The sequence below is a fragment of the Mustelus asterias genome, chromosome 7 (genome assembly GCF_964213995.1).
Source record: "Mustelus asterias chromosome 7, sMusAst1.hap1.1, whole genome shotgun sequence".
NCBI lineage: Eukaryota > Metazoa > Chordata > Chondrichthyes > Carcharhiniformes > Triakidae > Mustelus > Mustelus asterias.
In genome coordinates, this window is record NC_135807.1 from 60,817,881 (window position 1) to 60,832,951 (window position 15,071).

Below are 15,071 nucleotides of genomic sequence, written 5' to 3' on the forward strand. Positions count from 1 at the left end.
AATAATTGGAAAAAGGAGCAGAAATGATTCAAGAAAATGTTTTTTTCACCCAGAGAATGGTTGGAGAACGGAATAAACTTCCTGAGGGTGCGGGAGGCAGGTTTGATTGAGATATTCAAAAGGGAATTGGATTGCTATCTGAAAAAGAGGATGTGCAAGGTTATGGGATAAGGCAAAGGAGCGGTACGAGGTAAAATGCTCTTTCAAAGATCCACTGCAGACCAATTGGACCAAATGGCCGCCTCCTGCGCTGTAAAGATTCTGTGATTGTGTGAGAAATCTGAAGTACAGTTTAAAATCTTCAGTGTTGTCACGACAAACCCAGCAATCCTGCATGATCACTTATTAGGGGCATGATTAAGACATAATGCATTCCTGAGGAGAGAGAGGAAATTGTGCTTCTATATGCCTATATTTCAATTTAATTTGAGTGTCCTGCATGAAGTTGTTGAGCAATATGGTCTGGACAGATGTGATATTATCTCACACAGATTAGTGTTAGGATTTCTGTACTTCACCAACTTTATTGGCAATTTGGAGGAAGGAATTGAAGGAATGAGCTGCAGATTTGAAAATAGCTCAAAACTATATGCAGATATAATGGCCTTAGATTTTAATCATGGGGGGATAAAATCTGTATCTGTTAATATCTATTTAATATAGATAAATGCAGCATGATTCATTTGACCAAGGAATCATACATTCAGAACAACATCAGAGAGTGAAGCAGAGGAGTCTGAATGAGTAATGCACAGAGAATGAGTGGCTAAGAAAACCTAAGATGGAAGCAAGATATTTCTGACCAACGGGTGTGTGGATGTCACCCATCTGTCAAACCTTCATGAGATTGATCTCAGGGGTCCTACATTCAAAATGATTGTTGGATAGACTCTGATAAATGCAGTAGATGGTGCAGCAATTGGAATAATTCAACTCATCGTATTTATAGCAGCCAATCGATGTCTTTGTAGCACTACAATGCATCTTAAAATCTTTTCGCTCCAGGCCAATCTGAAACCCTAAAGACCGTCTCAACTTCTACCTCAGATACTTGGACAATTGCATTGAAGCCTTTGGCCACAGAGGATAGAGATTTGGCGTTTCTGTTTTTACATTGGACCAGGAGCGACCTATTTAGTCCCTTCAGCCTGTTCTGCCATTCAGTGAGATCATGAATGACCTGCACCCTGACTCAACTCGTATCCCTTAATAGCAATCCATGGTAAACAATGTTTCAATCTCGTATTTAAACTGAACAATTGATCTCGTTTCAATTGCTGTTTGCTTTTGACAGGTTGTTGAGTTGTTCCTGACAACTATCTCTCAAGGTTTCATTAATCTTATTGTTTACATTAATAGTATAAGTTGTGGCTTAGTTGGTCATATAAGGTGTGGGTTCAAAGCCTGCTACAAAGACTTGGGGCTGGATTTTACATTGAGGGTGGGCTCCTTGCACCTCAGCATTTATTTCAGAGGCAGACAGACTGGCATCTGCTTAGCTAGTTCACCCCTCTTCCATTTAGGTCCATTGGTTTCCCACTTCACTCAGTTGGGCTAAAGACAGGCTGCCCACCCAATGTCTCCCTGCCACACATAAGATTGGGGTGGGTTGGGTACACTGTTGATGGCACTATGCCCCAATTTACTGGTCTAATTGCCTGCTTTCCTGTCTGCGGCCTGGCCATAAAATTCAGCCCTTGAGCACAGATTCACTGTGGCACAGTGGTTATCACTGCTGCCTCACAGCGCCAGGGATCCGGGTTCGATTTCCAGCTTGGATCACTGTCGGTGCAGAGTCTACATGTTCTGCCCGTGTCAGAATGGATTTCCACTGGGTGCTCCAGTTTCCTCCCACAATCCGAAAGACGTGCTGGTTAGATGCATTGGCCATGCTAAATTCTCACTCAATGTACCTTAACAGGCGCTGGAGTGTTGTGACTGGGGGATTTTCACAGTAACTTCATTGTAGTGGTAGTGTTAGCCTACTTTGTGACACTAATAAGGAATTTTTAAAAAAAGTTTTATTTAAGTGTCACTCAGGACAGTATTGAGGGAGACCTGCACACCTTTCAGATGAGAGGTTAAACTGGGGTCCTGTTTGTTCTCAGGTGAATGTAAAAGACCCCAAAGCTCTGTTTTGTAGAAAGTCAGGGGCATTATCCTGACCAATATTTATAGCTCAATGAACATCACTAACACACATTATCTGATCATTACCACGTTGCTGTTTGTGAGAGCTCCCTGTATGCAAATTGACTACTTACAACAGTGACTGCATATAACATCTGACATGGCATCAAAATACCCAACTCAAGATTGCCCAAACAAATGCCCTATTCAGAGCTACACCTGGCAGGCTCTTTACATGGGAGTCAAAGGAAACGTTCCAAATATAATCTCCAAGCCTCCATGAAGGTCTGCTTTATTAATATCATAAATTGGAAGCGGGTGCCCAATCATAACCAAAATGGTGAATCATCGTCAAAAGTACTGTCAAGACCTTCCAATCAAGAAAACAAACAGCTGAGAGAATAAAGACAGCGAGGACAGCTACTCAAGCCAACAATTTGTCACCACTTCTACTGGCCAACAACCAATTACCTCACCGTGGGAGAGCCTGCAAAACTTAAGTTCGGGCTCATAAGCCATCTGCAAACCCACAACCAATGCTGAGATCTCACTTTTATCTAGCCATTGGAAAGGAAGTATCATTCTCTGTACGAGGGATGGTGACAATTCAAAAGCAGTTTATTAGCTTTACAGAGCTTTGGAATACTTTGAAGTTGTGGAAGGGATTATACATTTTTATCTGTTTACTACTGATTAATAGCCATACAGAGCCAGTGGCCAGTTCCATTGAAATAGCAGGAATCTGGGTCACCATCTCCTGTTGGATGTACTGAGATGTTTCATCACATGACCTCCGTACATCTCAGGTTGCCACCACTAGTCACCCAACACCTCCATTATCCCAGAACACTGCTTTCCCATGGCATTTAGCAAACAGCTTTGTTGGTCAATTGAATAACCCTGTAGGTCAAACAACCTTTTTTCCAGCTGATTATTTTTATAACAAATAAACAAGGTGCTCAAAGAAAATAAAGTAAAATACTATTTTAATGCCCTTGTAAATTTTCTTCAGAATTGCTCATAGTGTCCCTGAGATTGATCTTGAATTCCTGGTGATTCCAGGGTGAAGGCAATTCTGGGGGTGCTGACAACCCAATTAAGAACTAACTAAGATGATGCTGATCTCTTTTATAACTTAGGTCTCCTTAACCACTGATTGCTGGTAGATTATTGGTGATGACCGTTTAAGTCACAATGTGGGTGAAGGGACCATGGTTGCTCAGCATGGAGCCCTGTTGTATTATGAAATAGAAATATAGCTACGCACATTATGGATACTGTCTTATCATCATCTCATCAATACAGGCCTTTGATGTAAAGTTAGATGCTGAATCATATTTGAACAACTATTCTCAATGGCTATTAAATAAATTTTTAGTTTTATGATCAATGCATCGTTTCTGCATATTTTTCATTGTTACTGATTTTGGGTTTCTCATGCGTATAATTTTGAATATACAATAACAAGACACAACTCTTTGTTCTCTTTGCAACAACAATTAAAAATAATGAGCAGGTGTTTAATGATTGCAGTTACTTCTCCAGGGGGAAGAGAGAAAGATTCAAGTTGAGTGCATCCTGCAAAACACATGGATACATAAGAAAGACAAAGGGAAGTGCCACATGACACTCCATCAGCAGGTAACTGGATTCATGTGGTGATGGGGGAAGGGAAGGAGGTTTATGTGATGATGGAGGAAAGGGGTTACACATGACAATGGGGAAGAGGGTTCAAGTGACAATGTTCATGTGATGATGATGGGGAAGGAGTTCAGGTGAAGATGGGGTTCATATGTCAATGAAAGGGGTGCTCAGGTGATGATGGAGCAGAGGAGATGATTCAAGTGATAATGGGGAGGGGAGTGGGTCCAGGTGACAATGGGGGAAGAGGGACAGGATTCAATTGAGGATGGGAAAGGGTAGGGGATTCGGGTGAAGGGAGCGGGTCCGGGGTGGGGGGGAGCGGGTCCGGGGTGGGGGGGAGCGGGTCCGGGGTGGGGGGGACTGGGGGAAGGGAGGGGGAGCAGGAAGGGGTTGAGTGGGGGTGAAATGGGGGAGGGGTGCGGCTCACGTTCAGGTGACGCCGGGAAAGGGGAGAATCCATGGCGGTTACTCAGCTGGAAGAGGGATCACCATGGAAACGGCGCGAGCGGCGGCGGCGGCGGCCTCCCTGGGCGCCTGCTGTTTCCATCAGTCACCAGCACTGGCAGCCGAGTTTGCAGAGAGGAGCGTTCACTGTCCCAACCCAACCCACCTCCACACACACTCTCTCTCTCACCATCAGTGGGATCTCTCCCGGCTTTTATTCTCATACCCGTAAAACTATTTAAAATCGGAAAGCGACACAGGATGAAAACAATTTGACTCGAGACTACTGTAATTAACCACCCTCCCGTGGCCAAAATTTACAGAATTTCAAAAGAAAATTAAAAGGATCTCCACCCTCCTAGCCCGTTATTTTTGAAAGGCTTCTTGTGTCTTAGGCCAGCACTGGTGCGAGATTTACAACAAAACAGTAAGTAAAATGCAGGGGGTTAGTGCGCGGTTCAATGGTGGGGGATTTTATTTTAAGACCTCCCCCCCCCCCCCATCCTCTTCGTGCTGCTATTTAAAGGTCGAAGCTCAGTTGCTGTGAGTGTGTGTGTCTGCTGCCTTGGGGTTTTTTTTTCCATTTTCTAGGCCAGGCTGCTTTGTCATTCAAGAGGTGGGCGGCAGAAACACTCGGGAGAATTGCGGCCTGATGTCTACCCGCAGCCGCACCTCTCCTGACAGTTGTGCCCTGCACGGGGAGGCAAGAGTTTAGGAGGAAATGCAAGCAACCCCAGTGCCACCAGGATACAAAGACCAAGTCACAAATTGCGCGCTTTAGGGGGATTTCACATATTTAAAATGTTTTGAAATAACCTTTTTTTTTTACGAGGTGCCCCGCGCACCACTTCTACCCCTGTGATCAGCAGCTAGTTTGCTGCGTGGGAGTACCGCACATGAAAACTGCAGTGTAAGTAAGCGTAAAGAAACCGCAAACGATTTCCATCATAGTGCGGTTCTTTGATCTGGATTCTGACACCTGTTTTAATAACGTGTTAATACAAAGTCTGAAGTTAGTAACACCTTTTGAGAGGAACTTAAAATTAATGTTTAGCCTATTCTGGGAACGAGTCGTGCGTGTTTTCCAAATAGTGATTTTAAAAAATATATACATAAATTGTCAGCCTGTGTATTAATTACTTTCTACCAATGTTTCAGTTTTTATATATTGTCAGAGGTGTTATGAGATATGAAATGACTCTTGCTTGATCTTAGTCCAATTTAATCCTCTTAGTCAACTGTTTGACAATGGGCCCAAACTTTATTTTTGCCCAAATACTTGTTCCTCTCATTTTCGTATGACATAACATGTCGGATATTGTATTGTAAGGATAAAACACTCCATAAGTGTACTTTGTGATTGCTTAAAATGTTTGATAATGTTTTCAGGATCTACAGGCATTTAGAGACTCGAGGACTGATTAGAAACAGCATGGCTTTGTGACTGGAAAATCATCTCTCAAATTTGATTGAGTTTTTTGAAGGGGTAACCAAGAAGGTAGATGAGGGCAATACAGTTGATGTTGTCTACATGGACTTTAGCAAGGCCTTTACCGCATGGTAGGTTGTTGCATAAGGTTAAATCTCACGGGATCCAAGGTGAGGTATCTAAATGGATACAAAATTTACTTCTTGATAGAAGTCAGAGGGTGGTTGTAGAGGGTTGTTTTTCAAACTGGAGGCCTGTGACCAGCGGTGTGCCTCAGGAATCAGTGCTGGATCCACTGTTATTTGTCATTTACATTAATGATTTGGATGAGAGTATAGGAGGCATGGTTAGTAAGTTTGCAGATGACACCAAGATTGGTGGCATAGTGGCCAGTGAAGAAGGTTATCTCGGATTGCAACGGGATCTTGATCAATTGGGCCAGTGGGCTGACGAATGGCAGATGGAGTTTAATTTAAACAAATGCGAGGTGATGCATTTTGGTAGATTGAACCAGGGCAGGACTTACTCAGTTAATGGGCGGGCATTAGGGAGAGTTACAGAACAAAGAGATCTTAGGGGTACATGTCCATAGCTCCTTGAAAGTAGAGTCACAGGTGGACAGAGTGGTGAAGAAGGCATTCAGCATGCTTGGTTTCATCGGTCAGAACATTGAATACAGGAGTTAGGATGTCTTGTTGAAGTTGTACAATACATTGGTAAGGCCACACTTGGAATACTGTGTGCAATTCTGGTCACCCTATTATAGAAAGGATATTATTAAACTAGAAAGAGTGCAGAAAAGATTTACTAGGATGCTACCGGGACTTGATGGATTGAGTTATAAGGAGAGGCTGAATAGACTGGGACTTTTTTCTCCGGACCCTAGGAGGCTGAGGGGTGACCTTATAGAGGTCTATAAAATAATGAGGGGCACAGATCAGCTAGATAGTCAATATCTTTTCCCAAAAGTAGGGGAGTCTAAAACTAGAGGGCATAGGTTTAAGGTGAGAGGGGAGAGATACAACAGTGTCCAGAGGGGCAATTTTTTCTCAGAGGGTGGTGAGTGTCTGGAACCAACTGCCAGAGGTAGTAGTAGAGGTGCATACGATTTTATCTTTTAAAAAGCATTTAGATAGTTACATGGGTACAATGGGTATAGAGGGATATGGGCCAAATGTGGGCAATTGGGATTAGCTTAGTGATTTAAAAAAAGAAAGGACGGCATGAACAGGTTGGGCCGAAGGGCCTGTTTCCATGCTGTAAACTGCAATGACTCTATGACTATGACAATTGATGACCTGATTATAGGAAGTTGAGAACTTGTAATTTGAATGGCTTCATCTATTTTTTATTTACTGGGTGTGCAGTAGGCTTTTTGTTCCAGCTCCAATTTCATTTTTGAGATTTGCTCTTTTTATTGTGCAATTGATTTCCACCTGTACTTGAAGTAATAAGCCAGTGAAACATGTTCTATCCTCTGTATTTTTGTGTAAATAAATGCCACTGAAAGTGAAATCATTTTACTTGAAACCAAAAATGACAACATACGGGCACAAAAGGCTTTAATTGAATTCCTCTGGTTGCATGAATGACTATTAAAATATTTTTGGTCTAAGTGGTGGTTAGTTGTTAATTATATAGTCAACCTAGTTTGTAACACTTTTTTTCAAATTGTTGTACCATGAGAATCCTTTTGAAGAATTTGCCTTTTATGCTGTGTTTGAGTTTTTCTGGTCTACCTTGTATACTAAAACTGGAAGCAACTGAAATTTAACGTTATGTAGCACCTTTACCTCTATGCTGGCTTGGCCTTTTTCTGGTCTATCATGCATAATAAAACTGAGAGCATCAGAAATGTAGCTTTATAAAGTACCTGTCATTGTAGAAAAACTTCCAAGGTACATGAGACGAGATTTGATTTATTATTGTCACATGTATTGGGATACAGTGAAAAGTATCATTTCTTGCACACCATACAGACAAAATATACCATTCATAGAGTACATCAGGGAATCATAGAATCCCTACAGTGCAGAAGGAGGCCCTTTGGCCCATCGAGTCAGTACCGACCGGTTTGATAAGTTTGCGGATGACACAAAGGTTGGTGGATTTGCAGATGGCGATGAGGACCATCAGAGGATACAGCAGGATATAGATCGGTTGGAGACTTGGGCGGAGAGATAACAGATGGAGTTTAATCCGGGCAAATATAAGGTAATGCATTTTGGAAGGTCTAATACAGAAAAGAAATGTACAGTAAATGGCAGAAACCTTAAGAGTATTGCTAGGCAGAGGGACCTGGGTGTACAGGTACACAGGTCTCTGAAAGTGGCAAAGCAGGTGGGGAAGGTAGTCAAGAAGGCATACGGCATGCTTGCCTTCATCGGCCAGGGTATTGAGTTTAAAAATTGGCAAGTCATGTTGCAGCTTTATAGAACCTTAGTTCGGTCGCACGTGGAATATAGTGTTTAATTCTGATCACCACACTACCAGAAGAATGTGGAGGCTTTGGAGAGGGTACAGAAACAACTTACCAGGATGTTGCCTGGTATGGAGGGCATTAGCTATGAGGAGAGGTTGGAGAAACTTGGTTTGTTCTGACTGGAACGACAGAGGTTGAGGGGCGACCTGATAGTCTACAAGATTGAGGGGCATGGACAGAGTGGATAGTCAGAAGCTTTTTCCCAGGATGGAACAGTCAATTACTAGGGGCAAGGTTTAAAGGAGATGTACGAGGCAGGGTTTTTACACAGAGGGTGGTTGGTGTCTGGAACTCGCTGCCGGGGGAGATAGTGGAAGTAGATACGATAGTGACTTTTAAGGGGCATCTTGAAAAATACATGAATAGGATGGGAATGGAGGAATATGGTCCCCGGAAGGGTAGGGGGTTTTAGTTCAGCCGGGTGGCAGGGTTGGAGGGCCGAAAGGCCTGTTCCTATACTGTAAGTTTCTTTGTTCTTTGACCACATCCCACCCAGGCCCTATTTCCGTAACCCCACACCTTTATCCTGCTAGTCCGCCTGACACTAGGGTCAATTTAGCATGGCCAATCAACCTAACCTGCACATCTTTGGAGTGTGGGAGGAAACCGGAGCACCCGGAGGAAACACATGCTGACACAGGGAGAATGTGCAAACTCCACACAGACAGTGACCCGAGGCCGGAACTGAACCTGGGTCGCTGGCACTGTGAGGCAGCAGTGCTAACCACTGGGGAGAAGAACAGGAGAATATAGTCTTGCAGTCATAGCTAGATTGTAGAGGAAGATCAGCTTAATATATGGTAGGTCCATTCAAAGTCTGGCAGCAGGGAAGAAGTGTTCTTGAGTGAGTTGATACATGACCTCAGACTTTGGTATCTTTTTCCCGATGGAAGTATGTCCGGGGTGCGTGGGGTCCTTGATAATACTGGCTGCTTTGTTGAGGCAGCAGGAAGTGTAGACAGAGTAAATGGATGGGAGGCTGTTTTGTGATGGACTAGGCTACATTCACAACCCTTTGTAATTTCTTGCAATCTTGGTCAGAACTGGAACCATACCAAGCTGTGATACATTTGGAAAGGATGCTTTCTATGGTGCTTCTGTATAATATGGTGAGAGTTGCAGTGGACATGCTGAATTTCCTAAGCCTCCTGAGAAAGTAGAGACACTGGTGGGCTTTCTTAACTATAGCGTCAGCGTGGAGGGACCAGGACAGGTTCTTGGTGATCTGGACACCTAGAAACTTGAAGCACTCAACCATTTATACTTCATCACATGTAGAAAGGTACATGTCCTCACTACGTTTCCTGAAGTCAATGACCATCTCCTTTGTTTTACTGACATTGAGGGAGAGGTTATTGTCATCGCAGCATTTCATCAGATTCTGTATCTCTTTCCTGTACTCTAAAGAAAATAGATCATCGAGCCATGGAAGATAAAACTACGAGGTGACTAAAAGGATGGTCAAAGAGGTGGGCTTTGAGGAGGAGCTGCAAGTGAAGAGGCAGAGGGGATTCCAGAAAGTAGGACTTGGATGACAAGGCATGATCATTATTCATGGGATAGAGGAAGACTAAGTCCGTATTAGGGAAACAGTTCTGAATGGTTGTAAGGTACAAGAAAATTACAGATGTGGGAGTGAAGCCCTGGATGGATTTAAATGCAACAGATAAAATCTGAACTTGAACCGTTGGGTGCTGGGAGCCAATGTAGAAAGATTAGTGAGGACATAAGTGATGAATACTCAGGACTTGATATGAAATAGGATAGAAAAGCAGAATTTTGGATGAATTAAATTTGTGGAGAATGGGACATCATCTAATCTAGAGGTGATAAAAACATGAATGTTTACTTGAGCAAAGATGAACTGAAGTCAGAGTGGAGGTGGGCAATATTACTAAACTGCTGATCTTTGTGATGGAAAGGAAACCTAGTAGAAGCCCCAATGTGAAGAACAGTCTAGTTCAGCCTGAAGGTGGCAGAGGGGCATGGAGTTAGTGTTAGCACAATGGTGTTTTTGGTCAGATTGAAGATGATGGATTCAATCTTCCCAATTTTGGCTTGAGGAAGTAGTTGCTTATTCAAGATGGGATGCCAAACAATCAGTCTGCTAGTACAGAGGCTGGGGAGGATGGTGAGAAGCATATAAGAGGTAGATACTGACTCCATATTTGATGATGATGTGATCATGAGGAAGAAGCAGACAGGGATCATCCTTGGGAGCACCAGAGATGACTGCAGGGATAGGAAAATGTCATTATTGGAGATCCTCCGGTTACAATTTGATAGGTCCCACAGGGCTGGACAACAAGCTTAGAAGGTTAAAATATATCATAACACCAAGAACCCATCAAACTTGTACTGGCTTTGTCAAAGGGCTATCCAAATACCTCCAACCCCTCACTTGACAAACTCCAAGCTTTCGCTTTGAGTCTTGATGCACTCTGCTAGCCCTTGGCTACACTGTAGACTTTGAATTTATAGAGAACTGAACTGGGACTACAGTAACCAGATTAAATCTAAAATCCTGTCTCTAAAATCCTGCAAACTGTCTTTTGAAAGTTCTTATGATATCTGCTTCTACCATCCTTTCAAGTAGTGCATTCCAGATCATCATAACCCATGTGTAAAAACATTTCTTCTGATTTCCCTCTGACTCTTTTGTCAATTATTATTCTAAGTCTGTGATGTCTGATTGCCTCTGGGTACCACATTTAGTGCTAGAGGAAATAATGTTTCCTTACTCAATCTCCCAAAACCTTTCATAATTTTGAATGTCTGTTAGGTCTCCCCTAAGCTTCCCTGCTGAAGGGAGAACAATTCTGCATTCTTTAATCTCTCCACATATCTGAAGTTTCTCATCTACAGTATCATTCTGGTACCAACGGCCTTAATATCCTTTCTGGACTGTGATGTCCAGAGGTTACACAATACTGTAGTTTAGTTGAGATTTCACCAGTGATTTGTAAAGGTTTAGCAATTCCCCCTCCCTTATTTATGTATTCAATCCCCCTATTTGCAAAACCACGTTTCCTATATATTTTCTTAACTGCCTACCAACTTGTTCATCTTCAAGGATTTGTGAATATGCAGCTCTGTTCTTGCACCCTTTTCAAAATAAATCATAGAATCATTTATGGCACAGATGGAGGCCTTTCAGGCCATTGAGTGCAAGTTGGCCCCCTGCGGAACAGTCCAGTCAGTCCCACTCCCCGTTCAATCTCCTTGCCCTGCCAGATTATTTTGCTCAAGTGACTATCCATTTTCCTTTTGAAATCATTGATTGTTTCTGTTTCCAGTACACTTGTAGGCAGTGTGTTCCAGGTCATTCCCATTTCTTCCTCATTCGTTGAAATTTACATGGTTGCAGTAGTTGGATTCTGAAATCTTATACCACAACTGAAACTGAGCAACAGTCACTTGAATTGTGGGATTGTGTATATAGCATGCCTCTAGTTCAAAGTGTTACCTTTTTTTAGAAAAAAAGGACAATTTTGCATCACATTGGGAGTAAGAACATTGGTATTTCACCTCCAGAACTCTGGCCAAATTTACAGGACTGATGGAATGAAAGCATACTTTTCTCCATGTCAGAATATTCGTTTGGATAAGATTAACTCTTAATTACAGTTGTGCCTGCAGCATTAAACAACACAAAATCCATCTAAGTGCCAGATATGGAAAAAGAGATTCGTACTGATATATTAAATTTGGCAGTTGAAGGTGATCTATAGCAGAGTGCACCAAGGCTCAGAGCGCAAGCTTGAGTTTGGTAACTGGGGAATTAAAAGTGCTGATCTTGTTCTTAAATTTGCGCTCTCAAACTAATCTTGCCTGTGATTAGCAGTAACTGGAAAGTACTGTGTAATCAGGTTAAGTTCTTTGTAGCAGTTAGATAGGGTAAACCACTCTCAGCTTTGGGAGTTCAGTAGTTAATTGGCTAATTGTTTTAATCTGGTTACTGTAGTCCCAGTTCAGTTCTCTATAAATTCAAAGTCTTCAGTGTAGCCAAGGGCTAACAGAGTGCATCAAGACTCAGAGCGAAAGCTTGGAGTTTGGTAAGCGAGGAGTTGGAGGTATTTGGAGGTGGTGGGGTTTGTTAGTATGAGATGGAATTAGTATGATAGCATGAAATGATCTTGGATTGGGCAATCCATATGTATGGAGGTAAGATATAATAAGGGGAAGAAGACACTGGTGAGAATCGTGTATAGGCCCCCTAACAGTACTATCGGGTGGAGAATAAATCCGGAGATAATGATGGCATGTAAAAAAGGCAGTACTTTAATCATGGGTGACTTTACTCTTTTTCATGTGGATTGGGAAAATCAAATTGGCAGAGGTGGCCATGATTGGTTTATTTGGGACAGTTTCCTAAAACTACTTGTTGTGCATCCAACCAAGGATCAGGATATTTTGGGTCTGGTAATGTGCAATGAGGCAGATTTAACAAACAAAATCTGAATAATAGATCCCCTAGGAAATAGTGACCATAATCTGGTAGAATTTAGCATTTAATTTGAGAGTGAGAAATTTGGGTCAGAAACAACTGTGCTAAACATTAATAAGGGTAATTATAATGCAGTGAGGGCAAGAGTTGGCTGGAATGGACTGCAAAAGGAGTTTAGCAGAAAAGATAGTTGAGCAATGGTAAATGTTCATGAAAATAGTTCATGACTCACACCAAAGATGTATCCCAGTCAGGAAGCATGGATCTAGAAACAGGATGAATCAACCACGGTTAACCAACGAAGCTTAGGATGGTATGAAACTGACAGACAAAACCATACGATATGGTAAAGATTACTGTTAAGATGGAGGATTGTGGAAGTTTTAAAAATCAATGAAAGATTACCAAAAATAGAGGGAGAAGATAAACTGAGGGTAAACTAGCAAGTAATATAAAAACAGACTGTAAAAGCTTCTTTAAATATATAAATGGCAAGAGGGAGGCCAAGGTGAACACAGGCCTCTTAGAGAATGAGACTGTGGAAATAATAATGGAAAATCGGGAAATGTTGGAGAAATTAATTAAATACTTTGCATCCATTTTCAGAGTGGAAGATACTAATAACATTCCAAAAATACCAAATAATCAAGGGGCAGAAGTGGGAGAGCAAATAAATACAATAGCTATCACTAGAGTTACAGAGAGAGATTGAATAGGTTGGGACTTTATTCTCTGGAGCGTAGAAAATTGAGGGGAGATTTGATAGAGGTGTATAAGATTTTGATGGGTATAGATAGAGTGAATGCAAGCAGGCTTTTTCCACTGAGGCTAGGGGAGAAAAAAACCAGAGGGCATGGGTTAAGGGTGAAAGGAGAAACATTTAAAGGGAATATTAGGAGGGCCTTCTTCACGCAGAGAGTGGTGGGAGTGTGGAATGAGCTGCCGGATAAAGTGGTAAATGCGGGGTCACTTTTAACATTTAAGAAAAACTTGGACGGGTTCATGGATGAGAGGGGTGTGGAGGGATATGGTCCAAGTGCAGGTCAGTGGGACTAGGCTAAAAATGGTTCAGCACAGACAAGAAGGGCCAAAAGGCCTGTTTCTGAGTTGTAATTTTCTATGGTTCTAGAGAAAATGTACTGGGGAAACTTAACAGGACCAAATGCCAGTGGGTCCCTGAATTGATGGATTGCATCCTCGGATATTAAAGAAATTAGCTGTAGAGATAGTAGAATAACTGGTGGTAGTTTTCCACCAATCTTTAAAATCTGGAAAAGTCCCAGAGGATTGGAAACATGCCAATGAAAACCCTTATTCAAAAAGGGAGGGAGATAAAAAAAACAGGTAACTACAGGCCAGTTAGCTTAATATCTGTCATTCGGAAAATGTTAAAGAGTCCATTATAAAGGGTGCAATAGCGGAGCTTTTAGAAATACATATTATAATCAAGGAAAGTGACCATGGAAGGGAAATCATGCCTGACAAATGTATTAGAATTCTTTGTGGTGGTAATGAACAGGATAGGTGAAGGGGGACCTGTAGATATAATGTACTTGGATTTCCAAATAGCATTTGATAAGGTACTGCAGAAAGAGATACTTAATAGGAGCCCATGATGTTGGGGATAGTATATTAGCTTGGATAGAGGATTGGCTAACTGATAGAGTTGGGATCAGTGCTGGGGTCATAATTATTTAGACTATATATTAATGACCTGGATAAGGGGAATGAATGTACTATTGACAAGTTTGTGGATGACACAAAAATAGGGGGAAGACAAGTGGTGAGGAAGACAGAGTCCACAGAGGGATATAGACAGGTTAAGTGCGTGGACAAAAACTGGCAGATGGAATATAATGTAGGAGATGTGAAGTAATGCACTAGTAGGCGGAATAAAGGAGCTGAATATTATTTAAATGGAGAAAGATTGCAGAAAGCTACAGCAAAGAGGGATTTGAGGGTCTTGGTGCATAAATCTCAAAATGCTAGCCTGTATGTTCAGCAGGTAATAGAGAAAGCAAATTGAATATTGCCCTTTATTTCAAAGGGAATGGAGTATAAAATAGGGATGTCTTGCTAAATCTATACAAAGCACTAGTTAGACCACACCAGGAATACTGTGAAGAGTTTTTGTCCTCTTACCTAAAGAAAGACATACTGGCATTAGAGGCAGTCCAGAGAAGGTTCACTAGGTTGATCCCATGTATGGAGGAGTATTTATTCGAGGAGAGGTTGAGTAGGTTGGGCCTCTAGTCATTGGAGTTTAGAGGAATAAGAGGTGACCATATTGAGACTTATAGGATTCTTAGGGGACTTTACAAGCTAGATGCTGAGAGGTTGTTTCCTCTTGTGATAGAGTCTAGGACCAGAAGGCATAATTTCAGCGTATGGGATCGCCCGTTTAAGACGTAGATGAGGAGGAATTTCTTCCCTTGAATGTACTGAATCCTTGGAATTCTTTCCCGCAGAGAGTTGTAGAGGTTGGGTTGTTACGT

General features: G+C 42.0%; 1 protein-coding gene across 2 annotated transcripts in view; it reads left to right on the forward strand.

Annotated features, from left to right (window-relative positions):
* Positions 1-4,205: 4,205 nt before the first annotated feature.
* The window catches only part of mapre2 (microtubule-associated protein, RP/EB family, member 2), a 128,526-nt gene continuing 117,660 nt past the window's right edge, over positions 4,206-15,071 (forward strand). Inside the window, exon 1 of one of the 2 annotated variants that reach the window (XM_078216136.1) lies at positions 4,206-4,645. Coding sequence is in view for 1 of the 2 variants with exons in the window: in XM_078216135.1 (XP_078072261.1) it covers positions 5,115-5,128 (14 nt within the window). In the remaining variant the exon portion in view is untranslated. Of the gene's footprint in view, positions 4,646-4,754; positions 5,129-15,071 lie in introns of those variants that run through there. The other variant, XM_078216135.1, reaches the window with a different exon arrangement.